This window comes from Erinaceus europaeus, chromosome 4 (assembly GCF_950295315.1).
Source record: "Erinaceus europaeus chromosome 4, mEriEur2.1, whole genome shotgun sequence".
Taxonomy (NCBI): domain Eukaryota; kingdom Metazoa; phylum Chordata; class Mammalia; order Eulipotyphla; family Erinaceidae; genus Erinaceus; species Erinaceus europaeus.
In genome coordinates this window covers 46,964,190-46,992,101 of record NC_080165.1, presented here as the reverse complement: position 1 = coordinate 46,992,101, position 27,912 = coordinate 46,964,190, and the positions used below count along the sequence as shown (strand labels likewise).

Below are 27,912 nucleotides of genomic sequence, written 5' to 3'. Positions count from 1 at the left end.
TGAGAAGGGAAGGGGAGATAGAATGGGAGAGAGAAAGATAGATAACTGCAGATCTGCTTCACTGCTTGAGAAGCATCCCCCTTGCAGGTGGGGAGCAGGGGGCTCAAACCCAGTTCTTTGCACGGGTCCTTGTGTTTAGTACTATGTGCTCTTAACTGAGTGCGCCACCACCTGGCCTGGTGCATATTTCTTTTCACATTAACATTTACAGTGCACCAGAATCGCCTCATGGGCCACAAGAGGAGAGTGTTTGTGGGATGTTCCCAAAACACATAGTCAAGAAAACAATGACAGGAAACATTACTTAACTCCTCTTTGGCCTAAGTAAAAACTGGATTTAATTTTGTGTGCTCTCTTCTAGATCTCCAGAACACTAGGAAGATTTCATAACAATATAGGTAGAGAAGGGTGGGGCTGTCACCTGAAAGTCATTCATGCTAAAGCAATGACTTTCTGGGGTAAATGCTATGTCACACATTTCTGAGAAGGGACATAATGCAAACTGATGGTGCATACTTGAAACAAATAGGCTCATCTGTGTGGTAGGACACCTCCCTCCCACCAGCAACTCCACTTAAGTTAGGAACAAACGTGAACTACAGGAGGCATGGAAGAACTTTCCATCTACAGATTGACATTTTACAGAAAAACTGCAGAATGTATTATTGGTTATACTCTATGAACCCACAGAATTGCCAGATGCTGTGTAGAAGCAGTACTTATAAACAGCACATTCAGATGGAAGTGATAAACATCATGTGAACAAGCCAAGACACTGCATTTGAAATGTGCCTTTTATCTCAGACTGTAATCTCAAGCAGGACCACACTACCGTGTCCTCTAAGAAAACAATGCCTATATCGTACCCAGCCAAACACACCTGGGGTCATGGTGAGGGGTTAAATAGAGATGTTACCACTGACTTCTCAGCCTGATTTTTCTTGAGGCCCTAACACAAGGCAAGGACACATTTGCAATTGGCACTGTTATTTTATTAGTACGAGTATACTGAAACAATAAACTTGTACTGGTATACAGACAATTTATTTAAAACAATTTTGTTCAAATTTTGAATCAAACATTGTTTTATTATAATAATGAAATAATTTCTACCTAGAAAACCTGCAAGCACCATCAAAGAAAGGGACCATAAAATTCAATAAACAGACTCGAGTGTATCCTACAAATAGACACACCACGATTAGAAAATAGAATATGAATTCTTCCATTTTTTTAATATTTGTTTTAAAAAAGCTAGTGCAAGTACAATATTTTACACTGGAATTACAGAGAGTGTGCACGCATATGGAAAAAAATTCTCCTGTCACAATAAAAGCTCTTAACTATGTATGCACTTAAAATTTTCTTTTCAATAAGGTGCAAAACATCATTCCTTCCCTAGTTCTCCTCTGTACTGGCTATGTCAGTCTGATAGTGCCCTCAAAATTTCTGATGTCTCTTTTCCCTTGGCTGGTGGGAGGCTTAGAATAGGAAGAGTGGGTCATGACTCCATATTAAAACACCCAGATGGTCTCAATCTCAGAGATGGCTCTGGGTCCAGGAGACCACTGGCTAGAAATTTGGACAGTCTTAGCCTAAGGTCACTGTGAATACTGGCAGGGTTCTGCGGAAAGATCCTTTTCAGCTGACTAATTTGGGCTGATAGGTATGCAGTGACAGCTGGGAAGGACGACCTCCCACAAAGGCCAAAAGAGCAGTATTCACAGAATCTAATGCACAGGCATCAAGTCTAAGGTTCACTTACTGAAGAGTTTACCACACTCCTGGACCAGACAATAACTTAAGAGTACTGGTGGCTTGCGTAAGAACCAGAAGAAACCTATACACCCAGCTTCTTGGTAACTGCTCTCTAATGGCAAGAGCTGTAAGCTAGAGTCACCTCAGACGCTGGTCTTCTGGAGGATCATATGTTACCTCGGCAAGGTTTACTGTAAACAACACTCCCAGGAAGGCCTACAGACTGGCCATGGAAAAGGAGACAGGCTCATTAGCCATCCAGACAGCAAATGAACAAACCAACTAAACGGAAAGAAAACTTGGGTGAAGTCTCCAATTACCTTCAGTGGAAGACTTGAATCCTTTCAGAGAAGAAAAGTTACGTGAATTCTTAGAGACTCTTACTGTATAGAAACTACCTATTGGCCAAATGCACTTAATTTTAATATAGCTGAATCATTTGTATGCAAGTCACGAGGACACAAAAAGCTGCTGTTCCCTCCCGTAATTGTATAGGTGAATGTCAGCTACCAGGAAAGCTGCATTTAGCAGTAAAGGAGGGGCTGAGATTCTGAATTTAAGAATTGAAGGTGGGTTTGATCAGTATCCCCACAGCTGTCCAGTCTCTGCTGGTTGGCTTGAATTTTGGACAAAATATGACTCTCCTGGGAAGTTGTTCCACATTTGTTTTGGCCTCTTAATATTAAAAATCAGACTAAGGGGAAATGAGGCATTTCAATTGAAATTTATATTTTACCCCCCCCCCCACATCATTCAATTTGAGATGTGGGGGAAAAGAGATTGAACTTTATTTTTGTTGTTCTCATAGTTGCGTTCTGTTTTATCGGTAGTTAGGATCCCTTGTTAACAAACACTTCTTGTTCAGGATTATATTCTTTGGGTTTATTGGAACAGGAAGTGCTGAAAAATGTCAAACATCATCTCTGAAGAAAAGGGAGTTGCAATGGCTTAAGAGTTTAAAACTAAGAAGGGAGCTCAGAGAAGTACTTTCAGCATAGGAATGAACTGTATTCTCTAATTGCAGAATACAGCGTTGTCCTCCCCTCAGAAGAGCTCTCTATGTAACAAAAACATGAAGTAAGCATAGGTATAGTTTAAGAGCCTTTTACGTAGTAGTTCTTCCAGGCCATAACCATATGAATCTGATCACTTAGACATGACAAGTTTCTATATACAAAAAAAGAAAAAAACATAACTGTCAACCTTTATGATTCTTTTTTTTTTTTTATACAAACAAGGTAGGAAACTCATTGTTTCAACAGATCATATCTTTCAAACACTGAATGAATCATCTTGACATTCATTTTTCTTTTGTGCAATTTTTTTAAAAACATTACCTGTACCCCTGAAAGTGAGTGCTTCAAAAAATGTTTTTTTTTTCTTCAGCTTCTCAAAGCAGGTGTACGTTAAAAAAAAAATATCCCACAAGGTATAGTGCTACAAGGAAAAGATTCTATCAGTAAGGTAACATATTTGAAGCGAGGTCATCTATGTAAAAGAAATCTCAGCTCCGGAGTAGAGGTGTGCAAATTGTTTGGAGTTTCCCTATTAACAGAAACACAACACTGTCCATGGAAAAGAGAGAAAACCAACCCAATACAATAGCATATGCATGTGCTTTATAAAAAAAAGTATATTCTCTGTATATTTATTACTTAATGGGTTCTTCAAATCCCTATTTCAGAAATTCTGGGTTGGAAACACAAAGGTGGATGCAAAGGTCTCCACTCCATCTTAAAAAATAAAAGTATATTTCCCTTTTCCTTTCATATTACCACTGAAGCTGGATTGGGCCCTGGAGACAGCCAGCCCCATTTTCACCTGGAAATACAATACGGGTGATTAGGAAACAGGAAGTGCAAAGGGCTTTGGGAGAGAACAGACCACAGTTGATTGAACTGCCTGAGATTCATGAAACAGTAGCCATGACAACCCACACAGCTCAAAAGCCTGGCCTTCTGTCCTAAGAGCCCTGCTTCTTCACCCATATCTGAAATAGCATGGCATTAGTGTCTTCAAAAGCATTTGAGACTTTTTTTCTGTCTATGAAAGGAATAGGTTTCCTTAGTAGTCACAGATGTTAAAGGGTATTTATTGTCAATTATTTCCTTGAAAAACAAACAAAAATTCCAAAGCTACAACAACAAAAATAAAAATTTGGCAACATATTTCAGTAAAGATCAAACTATGTGCAAAGAGTGGATTTTATGATTACTAGGAGCTACTGTTCATCTCGAACATGCAGCATTATATTGCAATCTATGCAGTATCTAAAGAGTAATCCACAAGATGCAGGAAATCCAAACATTCCTTGAAGTTGTACAACCCTACCCCAGAGCAGTCAAAGTGCTGCTTCCGGACACATCAGTGTACCACACACACGCCAGCCCCATCCCTGAGTAAGAGGTGTGAAAGGTTCTGCAGAGTTCCTTGTAGGGGGAGAAGGAAGGATGCCGCCACTTCCTGGTGGGGGAAAAAAACACCCAACACACTCATCCAACAGAAAACATACAGGGTCATAATTCAAGAGTTAGAAATGGGATCAACAACAATAAGGGGTGGGAGTAGGGAAATCAAATCATCCCAAACCAAATGGGGTGAGTTGGGGGAGAACAAAAATCTTTGACCGACATAGAAAATTATCCTGAAAGTCCAAATGAAAATGCAATTTGGATTTCCACTTTAAAAGATTTGAGGTAAGTGGCATCCATTTCTGTACTCCCCCCTCCCCATCCCCCCAATGTGGCCCAGACAAACTGAAAGAATTCTCAAGTTCAACATTCTAAGGAACAGTCATTTAATATATTTAGAAATCCCTACAAAGAGAGGTTCTTGTTTGTTGGTTTCTTATTATTTTTTTTTTCTTTTCGCCCTGACTAATTTCTTGGTGATTGTGTTCCATTGTAAACGCAAAAGGCCTGCTGTTATTAGTTTAAAAAAAAATGGAAAACAGGAAAGGAAGAACTAAAGTCAGCTGTCAGTAAATATTGCAAAGTGGACACAGTACAGAGGCACATAGCTGATCCTCATTAAGCTGCACGGCACCGAAGAAGGATTTCTAAGCTTGTCATTGTTATGTTTGCTACGCAGGAGCGGTGACAAAGGCTGCTCTGGAAGTCTTGGGCTCGCCAATGTCTGCAAACAAGAGGTTCCCTGTCCTCTGGATGTTCTTCCTATTTGAAGAGCAAGCTGCCACAAAGGAGTGGTGACCATTGTTCATAGATGGCTCCCTCCACAGCCACTGGCCGCTGGCATACTCAGAGGCAGGGCTCAAAGTTTCAAGGACACAGGCCTCAGGAGGGGCCTGTCCACTTGCAGAAAAGACCGTGGAAAATGGGTTGATTCTGGCTACACTGCTCCAGAGTGTGCCTTAGAAATGAATCTGCCTCCTTCCTCTCCACACGCCATATTCACTATTCCTCAATGGTGGCAGGGGACTGCAGCCCTTCCCCTAGATATCCTTTGCTTGCTCTTTCTGCAACATGGCGTCAGACACACGGAGCTCCTGAAGGCTCCTGGCCCCAGCACTCCATATCCGCAGCAGGGGAAACTTGAAGCAGGAACTTTCCCCTTCCTGGCTCCTTCCCTCCAGCCCTTCTTGGCCAGAATAGGAAGAAAGACCAAATGGGTACAAGCCAAAAAACTATGAGCTTTTAACTAGAGCACACTGGTCAGGCTCTATTGGCACAGAAAGTATTGCACATGCTAAAAAGCAAGAGAATGAAATGGGACAATGTTTAGAAAGAACCAATTATTTAAAAATTCCTATACCTGAAATAGATAGAAGCACACATATTATGATGATGTTCCTATTGCTCCAAACTGTGTATGTTTTCCCACTTTAGTGTTGGTTTCATGGATCCATTTAGTTCAGTACTTAAAGTAAGCTAAAAGATGATGTGTGTTTTTCTGAGTCCACATGAGTTGCTGTAAATAGTGGTACTAATGAGGACAAAGTCTGTATGGCAACCCCATGTTCCTCTTACCATCAAGGTTACAAAATAAAAAGAAAAATAATTCATAATAATTCCAAGTGCCCTGAGCAGAATATATGGAAGATTAAGCAAGTTCTCTGAACAGAAATGCTTAAACACACAAAAAAAAAAAGAAAGAAAGAAAGAAAAAAAGAAAGAAAGAAAGAAAGAAAGAAAAATGCAGCACTAAATAAGCAGTATGACTGCAAAAATGGGCCCACCCAGCTTTCTGCTAGTATGCTAACAGGGTAATTAACTGCCAAGAAAGTCAAAGAATGGGTCTAGCTCTTCTAAACCTATTCAAATGTTTTTGGTACACCCCAGAATATGGTTTAGAAAAGCCATTAGTTCTGGTGAGAGATACATGTAAAAGAATTCTAGATATGCCAAGATAGGTGCTGCCACGAGCTTTTCCTTTTGGTCTGTGACATGGAAAATAACTATTTTCAATGGTAAAAAGGAAGATCAGATATTCAGATCAGTTGCAGCCATTCCAAGTCAGAATTTTAAAAATGTTTTCCTACGTATAAAGTTTTCTAAAAAAGCACTTCACGAGGCATACTCGGAATCCACAAACAATATTTCTGATCACTGGGGGTGAAAGGATTAAGCTATTAATTACCTTTTCTGGGTTGGTACCAAACATTAAATCTTATTTGATTTCAGATGGAGGGGAAAAAAAAAGTTATTTTAGAAATAATGTAAATAGCAACAATAATAAAATAATAGTAAAAAAAAAAAAGGTTGCTCATATGCATGAATGTCCTTATGGGAAACTCTTAATGAATCTGAAGAAAATTCTCAGAGTTGTCCTGCTAAACCTGGTTTTTGTGACAGATATGGGAGAAAGACCAAAATAAATTTTGAAAGGAACATAACTTTATAAAATGGCCTAGAGTTTAGGTAGGTTAGAAAGTAATTTTTGCTACATTTATTTATGCTCGTTCAAGTCCCACCCCCAAACTTTTCCCACAATGTTACTGGATAAAAACTGCAGGAATATCACACAAATTATAAACTCAAGATGTGCAAATCGCAAAGTTCTTCAAAAGTTCATCTTAAAAAGAAAAAAAAGAGTATTCTTTTTTTCCATCCCTTTTCTCTCAGTTTCTCTGTCAATTCTATGTATGTCTTTTTTTTTTTTTTTCCAAACATCAAAGTGAAAAGTGCCTTCAGTCAGGCTGTTCTTGGTGGTCACTCATTGTCACATACTAGATTATAATTCACATTCATCCCTTTAAACCACATTGAAACTTTCGGTATCTTGCTCATGAGAAACTCTGCAGAGCTGAAATGTAGTTACAGTGTTGGAAAAAGAAAGCAACTTCATTTTCTGTCTTCCCAAAGAGTAAAGTGAGATACAGTACTTGTTGAATGATAGACCAAGATGCTTGGTAATAAAGTGTGAACAGCATTTTAAGTGCTTAGAGATAGTACTATATATGCTCATCTTCAAAATCTAATTCCTCACGTCACACTAGAATCGGAAAAAAAAAGTGGCACCCGAGTTGTCCATAGTCATGAACTATAAACAGTACTAGAGTTAAAAGACAAAAAGATTTGCAAACCCAATGCGAAGAATTTCCCCTGATCTCAATGAAGGGCAGTTTGCATCTATCTCGTGAGCGAAGTCAACACGATAACCTAATTGGTTTTCCTAACACTGCACAGAAACGCAAGTGGGGGTTCCCTTGCCCATGTCCTGCTCCACCATCCTCTCCAGGCCTGGCTGGTGATGCTGGCAGGGGCTGCTCCAACCACCACGACACCCTGGAGACATCACTGCACTAATAAAGCAGAAACAAAATCCCACCTGTGGCAGTTGCTCTTAAAAAAAAAAAAAATCAGTGCAGTCAGGCCCCATAGGGGGAAATATGTATCTATATGATTAAAAGTTGCTTTTATTGTAAAATATGTTGGAGGAAAAATTGTTCTTTTACATAGTTTGTTTTCCATCTACTGTCTGATGCCTCTCTAGGATGCCCTGAAGTGGGTTCTTGATATTTCTTTTGGATGTGACAAGCTCCAGAGGACATTTCCCCTCTAGTCCCGTGCTGAAAGGAAGAGAGAGAGAGAGAGAGAGAGAGAGAGAGAGAGAGAGAAATAGAGCCTCACTCACTGGCACCCATGCATGCACGCACCCATGCATGCATGCTCACACCCCTATAGTTGCCTTTCCACAGAACTTGCTTGGGAAACTAGAGGAAGTCAGCGCTGGTTGTTGCTTCTGCACTGCTAGTGAGGCAGGTGCTGTGAAGCCACTTTCATTTCTACCCAGGATGCCTGATCCCAGTTGGCCCTGCTCTGGCCCCTGCTGCCCACTGCCGTCAGACATGAGTGGAAAAAGCATATGCACCAGTCTCCTGCGCAACACCAGCGGTAACTCTAATGACAAGGTTATAACAGAAACCTAAAGAAAGAGGATAAAATGTAAATACTGTGTTATTTAGCCTACAGTACAGTAATCTGGATACAAATGATGAAGGAGAGCCAAATTTCCCTTCCCCACATTGCCTCTACTTGCCTACATTAGACCGGCCTTCAATGCAAATCTTAACCTCCTGAGGAATTAGAGAAGGCTTAGGAAGAGTCAAAGGTGGCTCATCTTCTGACTTCTCCAGTTTGCGGGTCTCTGGTGCTGACCACCTCCTCTTCCTCCTTGCTGCGGGCTTGCTGGGTTCCATTTTGGTGAGCAAAGGTGCTGCAGGCAATCCTATTTTCTCAGGAAACTTCAGTTCACCATTCTCAGAGAGCATCTGGGCACTTCCCTGATTGATTCCGTTTTCCTGCTCAGCATACCTGTGTCTACTGCCAGTGAGGTTGTCAGTCTTTGAGTGCTTCAGCAGGACACTGGCAGGATCCACGGGCTGGCCCTTTTTAACAGAGCCATTCTTCAGGTTCTTGAGGGTAAGCGAGATGCAAACATCCCCAACGGAGAGTTTGGAACACGGCAAGTCAAAGAGCTGGCTGGTTCTTTCTGGACAGCAGGATGACCAGCCCTGTCCAAACACAAAAAAGGGGTACTCTACCAAAACTTCAACGCTGACCTGTAGAAACAGCAAGGGGAAAGAAGGAAACAAATGAAAAGACTGTGTTGCTTTATTGTACATGCACGTCAGCTGAATGGGGTGGAAAAGATGACTTCCACAGATCTTCACCAATACCTGCAGATGAGGACCTCCTTTTTCAGTTATACCTGTACTTAATGTATAAAGCTGTGAGGCCAAAGCATGTGTGTGTGTGTGTGTGTGTGTGTGTGTGTGTGTGTATGTGTGTGTGTCAGGGGGGAAGAGGGAGGGAGCAAAAACTTTCCTGTGTAAAAGTCCACAGTATTCAAAATGGCATTTTACTTGGCTTTATCGCTTGCTTCCATTAAAATAAGTCAACTGATTCCCAAGAATGATGGCATATTTCAGGGTTCAGCTCTGAGCTAGGTTCCATAGATGACTTAGTAGTCGAAGATAGAGGTTTCGTGCTCTATTAGCTCACTGAAAAAGGTTCTATTCTCAAGTGTGACAAGGTTAAATATGGATCAGGGTTGTTCTACAGTGATGTTCTACAGTGATAGACACCTGAGTGCTAGGCACTCAGGTGTCTATCACTGTATCCTTGGACCTTAAAAGGGTACCTGGAACAGGGTTGGAGCATAATATCTGTTTATTGGATGAATGAGTGTGCACTCTAGGACTTGAGGAGGAGCACTATCAGTGACATCGAGACTGGTCCCAGGGAGGATTTTGCCAGGAGCCTGCAGGATGAAAAGGATGTGGAGAAGTTTAGATGGGAGGATATTTCTGGGAAGAAGGCTAAGTGGAAATAGCTAGTTTAGATGCCTGGACCATCTACAGGTACAGGAAGAAGAGGGACTCAAATCTGTCTCTGCATTTGTTTGAAAAACAAAAATTAAATATGGGGAAAGCCTGATATCCTTTCAATAGCTGGTGTTTTCTCCATGCCATTATGTTGTGCATTATACAAAGAAAGTCAGTTGATAAGCATGGCACGAATTTTGGAGGAGTTCATAGTCAATGGTCAGAAGAGACACGTGAGCCATAAGTGGCAATGTGGTGGGAAGATCTATAGACTGGGGTGTGTTGCTTGTCATAGTGTTACACTGTTGGAGGACAGATCAAAAGTATATACCAGCTGGCAGAGCAGATGAGTAAGGAAGTCTTCATGGATGAAGATACTGTATTTAATTTAAAAAAATTTTGAGGATGGGATAGAGGTATGGCTGCAAGGAAAAAAAAATCTATCTGGAAGTATCTCATATGTGACAAAAGCAAGGAAATGGCATATGTAGGGAATCTACAAACTGTCCATTGAGCTTTACAATTGTCATTAAATTAGGCTGAGATTCACTTGAGGTTTTACAGTTCAATTTTCACAGAAGTTTCATTTCTTCAATGGTATGCTATATGAAAAAAAAAAAGAGAAGAATGAAGATGTTTTTTAAAAGTTAATTTTCAGAATTCTGGTGGTGGCAAATATATTAAATTGTACCTCTGATATAATCTTGCTAATCATTATTGAATCACTAGTAAAAATAATTTAAAAAGTTGTTTTTCAGTGACTTTTCTAGATGTAGTAGACTGAGCAATTTGAATCAACCTTTGAAGGCAGCTAGCTACTCTGCATAAAAACCAAACAAGGAAATAAACAAGTCTATAAATAAAACAAAACCAACCAACCAACCAAACAAACAACAACAGTGTACTTCCCACTAAAATATTTAAACATTCCAAAGGCAGAGCAACCGTGAAGCAAAGCGGGAGTTTGATCATTCAAGAGCTTGGCAACCAGGTGTGGGGCAGGAAATAGAGTTGAGAGTACACCAGAGACGGTGTTTTCTAGCATATCTTACTCTTTTGGGTAGTGTCCACAAAGCACTGTACTTTATATTTAATATTGACTGCCACCAGAGTTATCGTCGGTGCTCAGTGCCTTCACAGTTACATCTCAGAAGAAACTCCATCCACTTGCACTGTTTGCATATCTCTGCTCAACATCAGCTAAAGGTTATGTGAAATTTGCAATCCTGGAAAGCCTATTTTTGAACACAGTGGTCAATTTCTTTTTTCCCTATTGACTACATGTTCCTAAGTTCCTCCTACTCTTGGCCAGTATTTGTCTCTTGGCTGGCAGAGAGCCACTGCCTACAAAGCATTCTTGATGTGTGAGTCATCTTGTACACAGTCCCCAATATTTCCTGGTTTGAGAAAACATTTATCGTATAATGTTAGAAAAATATACCTGAAGAATTTCATATGTTACCAAGTATCTGTAAATTTATTAAGGAGAAATGGATGTGACTGGGGATATTGCTGAGCAGTGGTGTATATGCTTTGCATGCAGGAGGTCCTGGGTTCAATTCCCTATAACACACTAACACACACACACACACACACACACACACACACACACACACACACACACACACTCATCAACAATGAAGAAGAAGGAGGGGGAGAAGAGAAGGATAGAGAAAAGAAAAGACAAGCGAAAAAGGGCTAAGGTTCTTATTACGGGTAGCATTATGGATTATTCCAAATGTTATGCTGTAGATGCCTGTCCTTAATATTTTGGACCCATTTTGAAAGCCCTTCCCTTGCTTCTTCATCACAAAACCCAAAGGCAGATCTGACAATGAATTGCTGTAATATGGTCTATGGCTTGAACAGCTTACATGAACCTCCTTCTGCCAGGCAGTGGCATACCTGGTTAAGCACATCTAACACAAGGGCCTGAGTTTGAGTTCCCATTCCCCACCTGCAGAGAGGATGCATCAGGAGCAGCGAAGCAGCTTTGTGATTGTCTATTCTCCTCTCTCCCTCTCTATCTCTTTCCCCTCTCTCAATTTTTCTCTGTCCTATAAAATAAAATAGAAAGGCAAAACAAAGGAGCCAACAAACAAAAAAGGCTGCTGGGTGAGGTGGATTCATACTGTCAGTACCAAGCCCCAGCAATAACCCTAGTGGCAAGAAACCAAACCAACCAACCAAACAAACAAACAAAAAAACAAACCAACAGTGAAAGAAAAGTGACAAGCTGAGAAGATAGGTGAATACCGGATTATCTCACTTGAAGTTGAGACTTAAAAAAAATAAAGAAAGTGAAAACATGGGGTGAAACTTGAATAAACTATGTTCTGTATCAGTAGATTCAAAGTTTTAAAAAGGGGAAGGTTAAAGGGAGCTGAAAAGGGAGCTGGGGACCCAGTGTCTTATGTTGTAAAAAGTGAACAATTTGGTGGAGAAATATGAAACTGTACTTAGTGACAACAGTCTTGAAAGTCAACATCTCAGTAAAGTAAAAATTGATAATAGTTAAAAGCTAACAAAGAAACAGACAAAAAGCAAGTGAAAGGCTAGACAGAGAAAGAATTTTGAGATTTGCACCAGAAAGACGTGTATAGGCTTGGGGAAAATCTTCACTAATTCAGAGGCTTGCCTTTGAGCTTTTCCTCCTAAACTCAGACTTTAGTGGCTCCCATGGGAGTTCTGCCATGTTCAAAAAATATGTCCTGCCACACATTATCATTTGGGTCTATGAAAGTCGGGAGCCTAAGACTACGGAGGCAATCTGACTGATATAGACAGTGAGCTGGAAAGTTCAGACCAGGTACTATAATTCTTGTCATCTAATGTATCCTCAGTAACATTCATCCTCTCTAATCCTTTATTCCTCACTGATTATACATATAGACTGAATGATATGGACAGAATATTTTTCTTTTTGGTCTGCATATATGTGAACATGACATTTTTTTTTCTCCTCTTTATTTGGTGAAAAGTGAAACTCATGGCGTATGTCACAAATAAGGACATTCAAGTATACATCAGAAATAAATTTTACTTCATAATTAGGTTGGTTAGAAGGGCATGTGCATCCCTTTGGAATGTAGGAGTTAAGAGGAAAGCCAGGAATTGAACTCAGGTCCTCATATGTGCAAATCAAAAATTCTACCCTTAGCTACATTCATGGTCTCAGAAGAGTATAAACATTATCAAAAGTAAACTGATCGTTAGCCGTAGAGGAAGAAATCATCCTGAGGATTATTTCAGTGAGACTATACATGGAGGTCTAGCTGCTTAAAATTTCCCTTTGGGAATATTATAGAATTAAAAATATATTGCCAATGCCAAAGAGAACTGCTTTGGACATGAAACAGAGATGGTGGGATTTTGTGATATGGTGTTACTTTAAACCAGAAAGGGAAAGGCCAAGAGAGAGAGAGCTCATAGGGTAGGGCTCATGTGTTGCCTGAGTTTGGGCCCCAGGACTACAAGGAAGTACCATCGTGCCAGGGGGAACTCTGGTGCTATGGTCTCTGTTTATGTGCCTGCATATCTATCTATCTATCTATCTATCTATCTATCTATCTATCTATCTATCTATCTATCTATCTATCTATCTATCAATCATCTATATCTATCTATTCTCCCTCCCTTCCTCTACCTCCTCCCCTCAAAATATGGCCCAGGAGTGGTGAAACTGTACATGAACAATGAAAGCAAACAGAAAACACTGTTATAATTCCTTTAATTTGGGACTTGTATGGGTCTTCCCTATAGTGTTAAGAACTTTAAAATATTGATAGTATTGATCAAGTATTTACCCTTCAGGTTTTGTAGCTTTAATGAAGTTTAGTGAAGTAACTCAAAACACCTGATAAATGTCAGAGTCTATAGAAGAGAAGCTACAGAAGAGCTAGTTCTTGTTTCAGTGAATGTGAGTGGGAAATGATAATTCCACAAAGAATTTTTATTATGGTAATCATGTTATCTGTTGACTTCCACTTGATGTCTACTGACAACTCAAAGTTAATGTGTTTAAAATAGATGTCCTAGTATGCCCCTGATAAACAGTGTCTCCTAGGTTCTTGGCAATCACCATGAATAGCATCCCTTTTTAAAAAATTTTTTAAAAAAAATCTTTATTTATTGGATAGAGACAGCTAGAAGTCAAGAGGGAAGGGGTTGATAGAGAAGGTGAGAGACAGAGAGACACCTGCAGCCCTGCTTCACCACTTGCAAAGCTTTCTCCATGCAGGTGGGGCCTGGGGATTCAAACCCGAGTCCTTGCACATTGCAACATGTGCACTCAACCAGGTGAACCACCGCCCGGCCCCAGCATCCCCGTTCTTCCAGCTGTGCAGGTCAAGTGCTTGGGAACCACATTTTACTTGGCCTTTTCTCTCCTACCACACTCATTCAAATTACAGGCTAATCCTATCTGTTCCCATTTCCAAATATCTAGAATGAGTCCATTTCTCACTTTCTGTACTGTCACTGCCCTGGCCAAACCAGCAGCTCACTGAAAGAAACAGATGCCCTGAGAAAGTCAGAAATGGTCTACAATTCACCCCACTACCCGTCCACGTCTTAGAGAGTGCTTCACTAATCACTCTACTTAAAAGAATCACCTTTCAATCTGTACCCTTCTACTTTGAAACTTTTCTTTAGCATCTATTATTTTACATATTATTTCCTTAAATACATACTTGTCTCACCTCTTTCGTCAAATGCTTACAGGACTGTATGCTCCATGAGAGATAAGATAACATGGTTCTTTCCCCAGAATCTGAAATACTTGTTAGCATTTAACTCAGTAAAAATCAGAGACTAGAGCTCCATCTGCCTTTTGTATGTAAGAACACTGCAATGGAATGACTGGCCAATAGAGGTCAATGTTGAGACACCAGAAAGGCTCTGCTGTCCCTGTTTTCAGGAGCCAAAACCAAAGGGGGTTTAGCATTCTCCCCAGGGAGAAGGGCTACAACCTTAGTAGATTTGGCTGGTTCCCTGGCAGTCAGTTTTTGGACTGAGTCACAGTTGCCTCACTCAATCTTCCCCAGTCAGATGCTGAGCTTGTCAGGTTTCACTGCATCATACTTCAGTTAGTTTCTCCCTACTCTGAGGTTCCTTTCTACTCTTTTGGCTGTGCTAATGATCATTAATTCATTTTTATGATCCTGTCAGGTTCAAACGGTCCCTGATTGAAACCTAAAGAAAGTCTATTCCTGGGGGAAGTGTTGTATAAAACCAAAAGCTTGTTACATAACTCCTGGCAGCTTGACATGGTCCATTTTTTTTCATCCCATAAATACATCCTTTTCCAAACATTTTAAGCTGTCTATAAGATGAAATGTGTGCATGAATAGCCTTTGTCCTCTGTCAGCTTGAGGCCTCTCTGTCTTTCATCTCTGAATGCCTTATAGCCAGCACCTCTCTTTTGTAGGTGCAGATCACCGCCCCATCTCCTCCCCTTCCTTCCTTCCTCCTGCTGCTGCTGCAGTCTCAGTCATTTGCTCACTGTTGCTCCTATGACAAATCTGTCCAAACCCTCCCTCCTTCCACCCCAAAGCAACTCCTCTGAAGCACTCAGTTTCAACTTCTATTCAGAGTGAAGGCACCAAGACAGAGGCAGCATCTCCTACCTTTTGGGTTGATGATGATTTGTCTTAGTGTCACCATGCTGGTCTAGTGACTGGCTCATTCTTAGTTCTTTGTGTAAGCTCAGTAATTTTTTTTAACTGCTTAGTCAATAACAACTGTATATAGACACTGTGTGTGCATAAGCCTACTTATGCAATTTGATTGTATATTCAATTTTAGATGGGTGCCATTTCTATATACACACATATGTACATATCACCAAAAACAAGATGTAAAGAAAACAAAATGTCTGTTGTTTAAATATGTCTCCCTTTTCCTTCACAAGAATCCCTGTTTTCACAAATGTGAAGGGCATCTGCTTTATGAAAAACTTTTGCTTGACATTATCCCAAATAAGCAAATTTTGCCTGTATCTCGGAGCAAGGATATCTCTTAGAAGCTGGGTGGGTATCTGAAAAGATGTCTTGTTTTTGGTGAGATTAGGAAATTGGAAATTCTGAAATGAACTTCTGAACTGTGGGTGACAATCCTGATCCCACTTCACCTGTAGACAGAAGGCAATCTGTTTTCCTCGGAGGCAAGTTTGAGTGACTATCTTCTCAACATCAAGAAAATCAGAATATTTAAGGACTCAAGAAAGTTATCGACTCCAGTGTTAAAACATGATGAACAAGAAAACAAGCACAGCTCCTTGGTGGAGTGTGAGACTATTCGTGTTTTTGTTTTTTTGCCATCAGGGTTGTCTCTGGGACTACGTATCTGCATAATTTAATTGTTCCCAGTGGACTCTTCTTTCCCTCCCTTCCTTCCTTCCTTCCTTCCTTCCTTCCTTCCTTCCTTCCTTCCTTCCTTCCTTTTCTTTCTAAGAGGTTGAGAGGCAGACAGGTGGGAAGAGGCAATGAGAGAAAGAGAGACACCATAACAGTGCTCTACCACTCATGAAGCTCAATGTGGTAATGAAGGGCTTAATCCCAGGTCTCTGTGCATGGTAAAGTGTGTGCTCTACTGAATCAGCTATTTCCCTGTCCCATCTGTGAGTACTTTGTTTGGAACATTTAGTCAGACTAATACTCATCCTGCCACAGTTTTTGGAGAAAGTGCAGATTTATTTTCAAACACAAATCACAAGTTACAAGTTTTGTTCTTCTCCTAGGGGTTTTTGTTGTTGTTGTTTGTTTGTTTGTTTTTTTAATGGCTCATGGGACCTCCATTGTGGAGAAGCCTCCTTAGTATCCTGCTCAGTGAGTAACCAGGGCAGAATCTATCCCATTTGCTCAGTTTCCTTCAGGTCTTGAAATGCATGCTTTAGAGAACAACATATTATTCAGCAGTGCAAAGAAATGAGCTGTCACAACCAACAGGGGGAAAGAAAGTCATGGAGGAGTCCTCAATGCTTTTTGCCAAGTAAAAGAAAGCAGTCTGAAAAGGCTATATATGCTTTGTGAATCCAACTATATGACAATCTGGAAAAGGCAGCGCTAGAGAAGTTTAAAAGATTAGTGGTTGCCAAGGATTTTTGGCAGGAGGGAGGTAGGGAGCAGGGAGAGGTGAAGTAATAAAAAAAAATTTAGGGTGGGAAATTGATGATGCCATAAATGTTAAATGCAGGGTACTACTCATTTGTCAAAACCCATAGGATGTTCCGTACAAAGAGTAAACCCCATTCTAAACTATGAACTTTCCTTAATAATAATGTGTCACTGCTGGTTGTTCAATTGTAACAAATGTCCCCAGGTGTAAGCTTTTAAGAAATTCTATGTGTCTGGGAACTGTACCCCTGCTCTTTTTCTTTGTAAACTGAAGTTCCCTTTACAAAATAAAGCCTATTATTTTTAGTATAAACAAGAAGGTACTCTTCATGAATACATGTAAGATGACCCAGCTGGGGACACTTATATCATATGGAATTAAAGGGAAAACATTTTTGGGGGACACACATACACACCACACCCCAATGTGGTTCCAGATTGTTTTTTCTGTTGGAGCCTTTCTTACATAAGAACTCAGAGGAGAATGAATGCCCATATGAAAACTGTGCACAGGCTCAGTACTATGCTTTGCACACAGGGAAGCCACTACCTATTTTTTGATATGTTAGGATTCATTTCTACCAGTCCTGCATGTGAATTGCTGGCAAGCAGGCTTTTCTTGGCTGCTAAGGGACTCCACAGGCTTATGTGCTGCTTGCATGAGGACTGTAGCTATTTTTAGGTTCCAACTAATCCATTAAATGAGTAAGGCTGCCACCAATGACTCACAGGACACAGCAGTCAAATTAAAACAGAGTAGAATGAAAGAACAGCCATAGGCAGATGTGTGGTAAGGACATCATTATAATAGTCTGTATGAGAGTGAATACCACCCCATGCCATGCCAAACCACACCACACCAGACCACGGAGGCTGGTAGAGTGAAATGGCATTATATACTGAAATTCCAGTTACCAGTGAGGTAACCGGAAGCCATCACCTCAAGAACTTCTGAGAGTTAACAGACAACTCTAATGACATAAGGAACTCAGCAGTTAGGAAAGATGCAGTCCAAGAAAATTCTCAGTCCAGAGCACCTGACAAATAAAATTCACTATAATTCTACTGAATAAATCTCGTGTGCTCTCCAGAGAAGTTGAGCTTGGGGAGCCTGAGAGAGAGAGATGTAAGGAGGCTACTCACAGATAGAATATTGTCAGAAAGAAGCTGGAGGTGCCATCCTGGGAGGGGCTCATTGTGAAGCAACAATGCTAATCTCCTCTCTGAAGCAAAGAAGCTCAGAAGGCCTGATGTGGAGAAATGGTCGACCAATCCATCCCTGTAGCTGGCGCATACTCAGAAAACACAGGTTGAGGGGGCCAGGTGTTGGTGCAACTGGCCCCCTCAACACGCACACATTATAGTACGCAAGTACCCAGATTTAAGTCCCTGATCTCCACCTGGTCCTCACCTGCAGGGGAAAAGCTTCTCACAAGTGGTGAAGCAGGTCTGTAGGTGTGTCTGTATCTTTCCCTCTCTATCTCCTCCTCCTTTCTCATTTTTTTCTGTGTCTCTATGCAATAGTAAATAAATAAAAACATAGTAGTAAGAAAAGAAACTGTTTTCTTTAAAAAAAAAACAGGTTGAATATGTACACAGAGGTTAGTGTAAGGTTGTTTATGTATCTTTCTTAATAGGACAAGCAGAAGGGGAGAGAGTCCTGGGCCATTCACAGGAGCACCTCAGGAATATAGGCAGAGTAAAAATGACCCGGGCAAAGTTCAGCTTACTTTCTGGAATTTCATAGATTATCTCTCCTCCCATAAAATCATTTCATTTTAAAGCTTGATTTTTTTTTTAATTTTTATAAATGTACTTTTTTTTTTTTTTTTTTTTTAGGATCAAAACCATTTAAGGCAAGGCAGCAAAGAAGGAAAATCTACAATGTCTTACTACATGTTATGCTGATTCCCTTGAGAATATACATATATATTTGGTTACTGGAAAAGTCATGATATAGCTTTCTCTTTTATATACAAAAATACATCATGAATTTTCTGACATATATATATATATATATATATATATATATGTAAAGAGATGAAAGACAAATACTAGATGGTTTCACTCGTGGAATCTAGAGAACTGATACACATGATCTTTCAGAGAAAAAAGCAAGCGACTTGTGAAAACTGGTGGTTACCTTTGTGAGATGGAAGGGTGGAGACAGGGAATTTTGATGGTAGGTATGGTGTGGAACTATATACCCTGTAATCCTACGAATTTTAACCCACAATAATCACAAGTAATTTTTGTTTGTTTTGTAGTGCTGGGTCCTTGTGCATGTGTGATTTCATTGCTTCTGGGCTGACTTGCTCATTTAGAGAGGAAGAGGTATCACCAGAGTTGAGGCACTCCTATGTGATACTGAAGCTTGAACCTGGGCCAAGTACACAGTGATCTATCTCTCTGGCCTCTGAAAATGTTTTCTTTAAGTCTGAGAACAACCCTCATGTTTATCTCAAGATATAAAGAAGAATGAAAGACTTAGACCTAATTTATGGAAGAAGTTATTTGCGTGATAATTTGTAAATGATTTGCATAAGATTCTTTGCAGTGGAGCGATTAGAAGGCAGATTTAATTATAGGTCCCTAAGGCTTCCTACTAGCTAATCTCCTTCTCGCCCAAGCAAAATTCCACTCTCTTCTTAGTTACACTAACCTCCATATTGATGCTACTTCCTGGGGTCATTTCAATAAGCTTATGGACTCACACTTATGAAGTAACAAGTGGGTTATATTTGAGAGGTTCAAAAACTTTTTTTTCAATTTTCTTAAAATTTTTTCCTTTATTTTAAAAAACGTATTATATTTTTAAATTATCTTTATCTATTAGAGACATCCAGAAATTGAGAGGGTAAGGGAGACAGAGAGACAGAGAGACAGACACCTGCAGTAATGTTTCACTACTCACAAAGCTTTCCCCCTGCAGCTGGGGACCAGGGTATTGAACCTGCATCCTTGCACACTGTGATGTGAATGCTTAACCATGTGTGCACTGCCTGGCCCTTGCACTGAGGTTTAAATTTCTGCTGTCAGTTGTGTACTGGCAATTAGAGCCATCAGGATGAGAGAATGGAAACAGACTCCCTCCCACTGGGCATGGAATGTGCTGTCTGTCCTTCAGCAGAAGAGGGCAGTGAATGTGATGGCACAGTGGATACAAAGAGGCTTGGTGTGGCACTGGGAATGGTAAGGGATGGCCCTGGAATTCCCCTTCCATTCTTCCATCGCACTGCTGGAGCAGAGGGAGATTAGGTCACTTTTCCTATTCAGAGAAATACTGTGCTGCAAAGGCAGTGTCACAGGAGCAGTGGTGATCCTGTCAACGTACTTTTCTCTTACACTACCTCCTTTGAAGTTCAGCTAGAGATTAGCATTAGGGATGTCTTTTTTCCACAGCAGTAATAATTAGCCATTCAGCTCCTTCAAAATAATCGCCAACATTCATAAACAGCTCCCTTGGATACACAGTGGCTTTTCTCTGAAGTCTAGAGACTGATGACCAGCATGAGATCAGCAGAGCTTCCCTTTATGGCCCCTTGGGTTTGGTTGAGCTGATGTTGGTGAATTTGAGAAGAGCTGTTTTGCAAAGCAGAAAAATGAAGATCACAAAATAAGTGGAGGCACAAGGTATAATTTTTTATAATGAATCATATGCCTATTTTATTATCCAGAAAAAAATTAAAAATATAGTGGAGTCGGGCAGTGATACACCTTGTAGAGTACACACATTACTATGTGCAAGAATGTGGGTTCAAACCTCTGGTCCTCCCTGTAAGGGGGGGGGCTTCATGAGTGGTGAAGAAGTACAGCAGATGTCTCCCTTTCTCTCTCTCTCTCTCTGTCATCTTCTTCTCTCTCAATTTCTCTCTCCTACAACAAAAAGGATAAAAAAAGATATAGTTATTTGAGAGAGTGGGTAGGGAGACAGATGGGAGCACTAGTTGGCTTATATACATTATCAGATCAAACCTGGGGCTTCAGAATGCAAGTCCTTCACCCAGCTGCTTCGCTATCTCTCCAGTTTGAGTGCTGGCTTTAGAGATGTGAAAGACAGCAGCTCTGAGAGGTAAAATAACTTGTCTCTCTGCAGCTCAGAATCCAGGTTTCATCTTTTTCTTCCCTTCCCTAGATGCCCAGAACAAGCTTTATGAGGTCCAGCAGCTCTGGGGTCCTCCTTCAAGGGAGGATATACACCCAATTGCACAACTGTCTGTCTGTAGGCAGTCATTCCTTCTCCTACATCTCCCCCAATCAAATCTGCGACTTTTGCTGATTACACTAAGCAATTTGCACATTTCTATATCTCCCTGTGTGTGCAAATTTTGAACCAATAAGAGAAGGCATGGACTGGTTCTGCAGGCCAAAGAGAAAAAGACCTCAGATTGACACCGACGGGGGTAAGCATTCAGGCCTGGAACTAGAAATGAAATCATTATTCGCTCACTCCCTCCTCCTTCTCCCTCTCCCTCATGCTTTTTCTCTCTCATTTTCCACTAATTCCAATCCTGTGACTTGTGGCAAACACAGCTGGCATAGTGTTTTAGCTGTGATGATGTCAGCCTGTTTCTGATAGGCTTTTCCTTAAAGTGAGAAATCATTGGCTTTACATTTTGCTTCTACAGCTTGAAAGCAGAGCTGCCTTCCCCCCCCCTTTTTTTTTAAGCAGACCAAAACCTCTTGCCTTCTTTTGCAGAAGCCCCTACCATCAGACAGCAGGACACTAGATCACCACAGGGACTTCCCCTAAGGACCTGTGAACAGTGACAAATATTCTACTTTTTAATTTGCACCTTGGCTGTGGACAAAGAGACTAGAGTATCTTGGCTACAGGAAAGAAGTTAAGATGTCATGTGGAAGCTGATTTCTCTGTCATTTGTTCATTTGTTTAACCCCTGCAAAGTAACAAGCAGGGGAAAACACTGTTGACATGCTTTCTCTCTTAAGAATGGTCAGATGGCCTGAACCTTAAAAAGTCCGTGAAACTCCTGTCTGTAGAGGCTGCAGGGACCTTAGCAATGCAGCACAACTTGACCCACTCTTTAGTCTCTGGCTGTAGAAGAGGCTGTGAGGAAACAGCAGCATTTCAGAATGACCCCTTCTCTCTGTTCACAATACCACATTAAAACTAAAAGCAGCTCTCGGCCTTAGCGCCATATTCTAGAACCCATTCCACGATGAGAGCCAAGTGGAGGAAGAAGCGAATGCGCAGGCTGAAGCGCAAAAGAAGAAAGATGAGGCAGAGGTCCAAGTAGACTTGTGCAACCATGGAAGCCATGAGAGCAGAAATAAAGGATGCCGGAGGCCAGAGGCACTGGTACAAATTGGACTTCTGTGCTGCAGCCTAGAACTTGTTTTCAGCGGATCTAGAACCTCATCACTATTTGATCCTACGCGACCATCTTGAGTGACCTTCATTGCTCATACCAAGACACAGTCCCTTTTGCTCCTTTGCCTTAGACTTGTCATTCTGGACTAGTTCTGCTCTCCTTGTGACTGAATGTAACCCGTGTACAATAAATAACCTCTTCTGCTATCTTAGCTGAAGGGAGAGAAAAAAAAAAAAAAAACTAAACTAAAAGCATTCGGTGTATTGAACCAAAGGAAAGGACTCTGGGATGGGGAGAAGTGTTCAGGTCCTGGAACATAATGACAGACTAGGACCTAGGTGGGGGGTTAGATTGTTATGTGGAAAATTGAAAAATATTAAACATGTACCAACTACTGTATTTACTTTCAACTGTAAATCATCAATCACCCCCCCCCCCCATAGAGGGAAAAGAAAGACTGAAAGCACCATTAAAAAAAAACAACAACACACATTTACTTCTCCTTCTTAGTTATCTTTCATCAGGGATCTGGTCAAAGACAACTTTGCTAAAGGTAACTCGCTTCCTTCCTTCTAGTCCCCACACACAATAAGCCACCGTGGAACGTGGGAATAAGTAGCAACTACAGATTGAGAATGAGTTTTAAATAACGATGTCATTTTTTTTTTAAATTCAGAGTCCATTTTTTTAAATCAAAAATTTGAGAAATCTTTCTTGGGTCTCACTAATACCTCAATAGAACTAAGAAAAGTATCCAGGATGAAAAGCTCTTGTAGATACACAAACATTGTACAAGACCCCACATCTGGTCATTCACAAGCAGTTCTGAAAAACACTCTGAAAAATTAGCCTTCCTCATCCACCATCTTTGAAAAATATACTCACCACAATTTAAACCCCTAACTTGATTGTCTTATTTGAATTTGTTTCATTTTGTCTGATTGTCCCAAAATAACAGCTATGCCATGACCATTTTCAACACAAACTTGAAGAAGGCCTTGCCATCACTGAGTGTTTCAATGGAGTCCTCAATGGAGAAATTCCCAAAACATGGGGCTTTCTAGCCCAGGAGACCCAGACATGGAGATTAAATGTGTATGACCCTCAACAACCTGGGGATACATGGGATACATGCATTGAAATGATTTAAATGGACCATGGGATACATGCATTGAAATGATTTAAAAGACCAGACGAGTGCCAAAGAAAGCCATGGAAGACCATGAAAATTAAGAAAACTGATCACAGTTCCAGTTCTTTGTTGTCACTGGGGCTTCACTGCTCTGGGATGAATTTTCAGATAGAAAGAGAAACAGAGACAGACAGGGGCTTGGTGGGTGGGTGGGGGAGGCACCACAGCACTGAATCCTCCTCCAGTGTAGTGGGTGCTGGGTTTGAACCTGAGCTACATGCATGGTAAAGAAGGTGCCCAGTCCAAGTACATTATTTTGCTAGTCCCATAGTTCCAACTTTTAGCATGACTCAGCTGCATCTGGTCCTTGGGGCTCTTAGTTACCATAAGCCATGGAGATCACTGTAGTAATGTTTCTGATCATATCAATGGTGGCTTTCATTTCCTATATTTGGATGCTCTGACAAACTTCTTTCTCCCTCCCCCTCCCAAGATGGGGATCAAGATGGGGATGTCCTTCTATGCAAACTACCTCCCTAAACACTGTATCTTTCAGACTCATACTCTAGGTCACCATCTACCTACCTGAATTACCCCCAGAAACCAGGTACCTGAGAAGCAGGGACAGCTTGTGGGTCCCAGTGGTCAACAAAATTCAATCTAGTAAGTTCAAAACCTGCTTACCCTGCCTTACCTCTTCCTGCCCGTGGAATCCTCTCTATAGAGGATTTTGTCCCCCCTCCCCTTTTCCCTAGCTGCCTTGGCCTCCTGACTGATTTTGGTGCATCTCCATGTGGCCCACCTAAGTGAAGTTATTTTACATAGTCTGAAGATAGTGTCTGAGTAGCACTACTGTTGATGCACAGAAGTTAACTCCTTAGGGACAGCTGATAGCTTGGGGTGTTAGGGTTTAATTCTTCTACTAAAGAACATGGTGGGGAAACACTGAGTTTAAAATCCAGGTAAATTAGGAGAAGGAGGGAGAGAGACATAGTAGAGGAGGTCAAATGGATTGCTGGGTGGTGGCACACCTGGTTGAGGGCACACCTAACAGTGTGAAAGAACCCAGGTGCAAGCCTCTAGTCTTCACATGAAGGGGAACCTTCATAAGGGGTGAAACAGTACTGCAGGTGTTCTTCTCTTTCTTTTTTTCTCTCTGTCTCCCTCTTCCTTCTCTTTTTCTCTCTGTCTCTCTCCAAAATAAATAAATAAATAAGTAAAATGAACAGTAGGTGTGGCGTTGCACCTATTTTATGGAGGTCTGAAAGGTACTCATGAAAACATGTAGCACTGCTACCAGTGGTTCTTCTTCTTCTTCTTTTTAATTTTTTTTTTTTTTTTACTTTTTTGAAAGCAGGGAATATAGCTCAACAGTAGACTGTATCTTTCACATATAGTATCCTGGATTTGTTCACTAGAACAATCCATCCTCACCACACACACACACACACACACACAAAGTGGGGGTAGGGAAGGAAAAGTTGGAGAAAAGAAAGGAGGCAGCAAATGCATCCTGGTTATAAAAAAAAAATTAAAGCAAACTTTAAGACCTAACTGAACCTGCAATGGAAATAATACAAACTCTAGGTAGAATGAAAACCACTACTCCTCCCACAGCATAGCCAGCCAGACCTATTTCTTAGAAGTATCTGTTCTTGCCAGGAGGTGGAGGAAAAGGAGGTGGGTATTCCCCTACCTGTGTGACCTGGGCAATGGTTACCTGTGCTCGGTGCTCCCCCACAGCGAACTGGATCACGGCAACACCTGGGCTGGGGCTATCCTCAATCCTCTCCACCGTGCTGGAGTCGATCTTCAGTTCATTGCTGATCTCAGCGCTCTGGATGAAGTCTTCTGTTTTTAAGTCCTCCACCTTCTTCAGCTCCCCGTTGGCCAACTGGATGATGGAGCCTTTCATGAAATATGGGGGCAGCGTAGGTGGGGCGGTAGTGGGGTTCGCCAAAGATTGCACCACGGGCAGGTGGATCTGGGCCTGCACCATGGCCGGGTAGGCGGCCTGGCTGGCCAGGGCCTCGGGGCTGAAGTTCTCGCTCTTGGGAAGGGCGGTGGTAACGAAGGTGTGAGGCACTGCAGCAAACTGGGGAGACGACGTGACTATGGCGGAGGCTGCCCCCGACCCTTCCATGTCGGCACTGCCCACCGGGATGAGCAGGGGCTGGGTGCCGGGGATCACCAGGTGTTGGGGCAGGCTGCCGGCATAGGTGATCGCTTGCTGCTGGCCACTCAAGTAGCCGATGACAGGCGGCTGAGTCCCCGCGTAGAAGGCGGTGGCTGGCAGTCCCACTGGGAGTGGCTCTGAAGCGCTATGTGTGGTCTGGATGACTGTGTGAGGCGACAGCGTGGTGACAGCGGCCTTCACGCCATCGGGACCCAGAGCCTGTTGGGGTGACAGCGCATAGGACCGGTGCCCGGGCTTCCCTAAATGCAGGCCGCCCTTGTCATTGAGGGTGGAGGGGGAGGCGTCCCGGTGCGCCACTTGCTGCACTTCCAGGTCGGAGGTGGCGGGCACGCTGCCGCTGTTGGGCAGAACCATCACAGAGGCCCGGACCCCCGACGAGTCCCGGCTGCTGTAGTCAGCAGGGCTGGGGTGGACCACCACATGCCTGGACTCATAGGGGTGCGGCGCCGACTTGCTGCCGGCCTTCACCAGGCCCAGCTCTGCGGGGGTCGGGGCCCCATATCTGCGGCCCTTTTCCATCTCGCCATTGAGGATCTCCTTGGCCTGCATGGCCTGTTGCAACCGGCTGCTGTCCGCTTTCTTGGTGGCCTCCCGGCTCACAAAATGGCTGCCCGAGTCGGTGTATTGCACGAGGACCTGGGGCGAGGGCCCCAGGGTGAGTGTGTGTGGGATCATCGTCTGGTGGGGGTGGAGGTGGACTGGGATGGCCGGGGGCGAGGTCGTGCGCCCGGGATTCTGCGGAGAACTGGAAATGTGCACGTACTGGTTCTGCTGGGCGGGTGGTGGAGACCCCGGGGTGACCAGCCCGGGCGTCCTGCCTAGGTGTTGCTGCTGCTGCTGCTCAGCCTTGTGTCCTGAGGCTTGGCTCAGACTGCCCATGTTGGCCAGCAGGGTGGAATAGGCCTCCAGCTGGGAGCGCTGGGATGGAGTGGTGGCCCCTGCGCCAGAGGCCACCGCACTGGTGACAGGGCTGGCCGTTGGGGAGATCAGCTGCGAAGGGATGAAGCCAGCGTAGGGCCCGCTGTACTGGGAGGACCCGATGAACTGGAAGGTGTGTGGCAGGTGAGCATACTGCACCGGCGACACCGGAGTCCCTGACTGAGCGGGAGGGTACGCAGCGGGCAGCGTGGTGGTGGCCGGGACAGACCTGGGCGCGCTGGGCGGGGAGTAGTCCAGCCCCGAGGACAGCGCTTTGTGTAAACCTATTCCCTGCTGTAAACCGAGCTCCACTGATGTACCCGCTGGGCCATGCCTGCCGCCCCCGTGGCCTCGGCCACCAGGGTGGCCCGGGAGCCATGCCACGCCCTCGGCTCTGTGGTTGTCACCGGGCAGAACTGTGGCCTTCTCCTCAGAGGGCCGGCTGGTGGCGGGGATCTCGCGCTTTTTGGGAGGCAGGCATTCGTTGCTCCGCTCTTGGTTGGATTTCATTTTTCGCCGTCCCCCCTCCACGATGACCGGTTCACTGTCTGGCTGGCTCTGGTTTTAGTCTGATAAACGGAAAGTCACATTTGATTTCTGTAGGGGATCCAGGCTCTTCATGAGGAATCATCTCCCCGTGGGTGAGATCCGCCAGCAGCAGTTCTGGAATCTGGGAGATGGAGAGGGAGGAGAGTGGGAAGAAGGGAAAGGAAATAAAATATTAGCACTGGGACAGAATATCCTCCCCAAGTCTGAGTGGAGGACTCTGTTTCACTGTGAATTCCCAAGGCCAGATTATATTAATGCAGAGAGAATATTGGCCATCCTATAAGGCATATCAGGAAGATCATTCAGACACAGAGTGAGTCAAACCTTAAAGGAAATGCCTTTTTATGGATGTAGCAACTCTTCTAAGGCATGCTTCTTTATACCCCCTCTCCTTTTCTCTATATCTTCTCTTAGCAGACCAACAATGCATTTCCTAAGCTTCCTTTTCCAGAAAAGCTGGTCCCATTCCTGACCTCTTTATTGCATTGGAAAAATCAAGTTAATTTCTTTTTTTATGGGGAGAATGACATCAGGAGAAGTCAGTGGTACTATGTTCTCAGAGCCAGGCATTGAAGAAGGAGGGAAGAAATTAGGGGTGGAAGATAAGAGGTCTTCTGATGTGTTTGAATCTTAATCTGCCACTGTCTTCACTCAGATTCCTCCCATCCTTTTAGTCCACACTTATCTACAATTCTTTCCTCATCACACACACACACACACACACACACACACACACACACACACACACACACAGACACACACACACACACCAACTCACAGAGGGAGCCAAAATAATTCTGTTCTTGACAGTAAGTTTCCAAAGAATTCCCAGTACAGTCATTCATATAGCAATAGAAAGCCAAAAAAAATGTGAGACAGTTAAAGTATGAACATGGCTAGAGCTTAAGAAGAAAATGCAATAATAGGGCAGATGGACTGCAGGCTTCCTTATTGAGAGTTACACAGATGCTTGTTTCTTTCATGTCTCTTTCTAGTTTCCCAACTTGATTTTTTCTCCTTACATTCACTCCTCCATCTCATTTTAAAAAAAATAGTTTTTATTACTGAATAGAGACAGAAAGAAATTGAGAGGGGTGAGGGAATTAGGGAAGGATACAGAAAGA

General features: G+C 42.5%; 2 protein-coding genes across 2 annotated transcripts; both read right to left on the bottom strand.

Moving 5' to 3' along the window:
- Nucleotides 1-970: 970 nt before the first annotated feature.
- On the bottom strand, nt 971-26,749 carry ATXN1 (ataxin 1). The gene is made up of 2 exons (XM_007539291.3): nt 24,845-26,749; nt 971-8,779 (listed from the first exon to the last, which is right to left on the bottom strand). The coding sequence occupies exons 1-2, from the start codon at nt 26,747-26,749 to the stop codon at nt 8,249-8,251; spliced, it is 2,436 nt and encodes an 811-aa protein (XP_007539353.1). The 3' UTR covers nt 971-8,248.
- A 31-nt stretch (nt 26,750-26,780) lies between these two features.
- On the bottom strand, nt 26,781-26,870 carry LOC132538057 (uncharacterized). Its single transcript, XM_060189329.1, has one exon. The coding sequence runs from the start codon at nt 26,868-26,870 to the stop codon at nt 26,781-26,783; it is 90 nt and encodes a 29-aa protein (XP_060045312.1).
- Between the last annotated feature and the right edge of the window lie 1,042 nt (nt 26,871-27,912).

Bases quoted from the DNA above. Each gene is read 5' to 3' on its own strand.
- ATXN1 (XM_007539291.3), bottom strand. From the start codon at position 26,749: ATGAAATCCAACCAAGAGCGGAGCAACGAATGCCTGCCTCCCAAAAAG. The intron at 8,780-24,844 runs GTAACCATTGCC...CTGTTTCTACAG, and splicing joins TGGGGGAGCACCGAGCACAG to GTCAGCGTTGAAGTTTTGGT.
- LOC132538057 (XM_060189329.1), bottom strand. From the start codon at position 26,870: ATGATTCCTCATGAAGAGCCTGGATCCCCTACAGAAATCAAATGTGAC.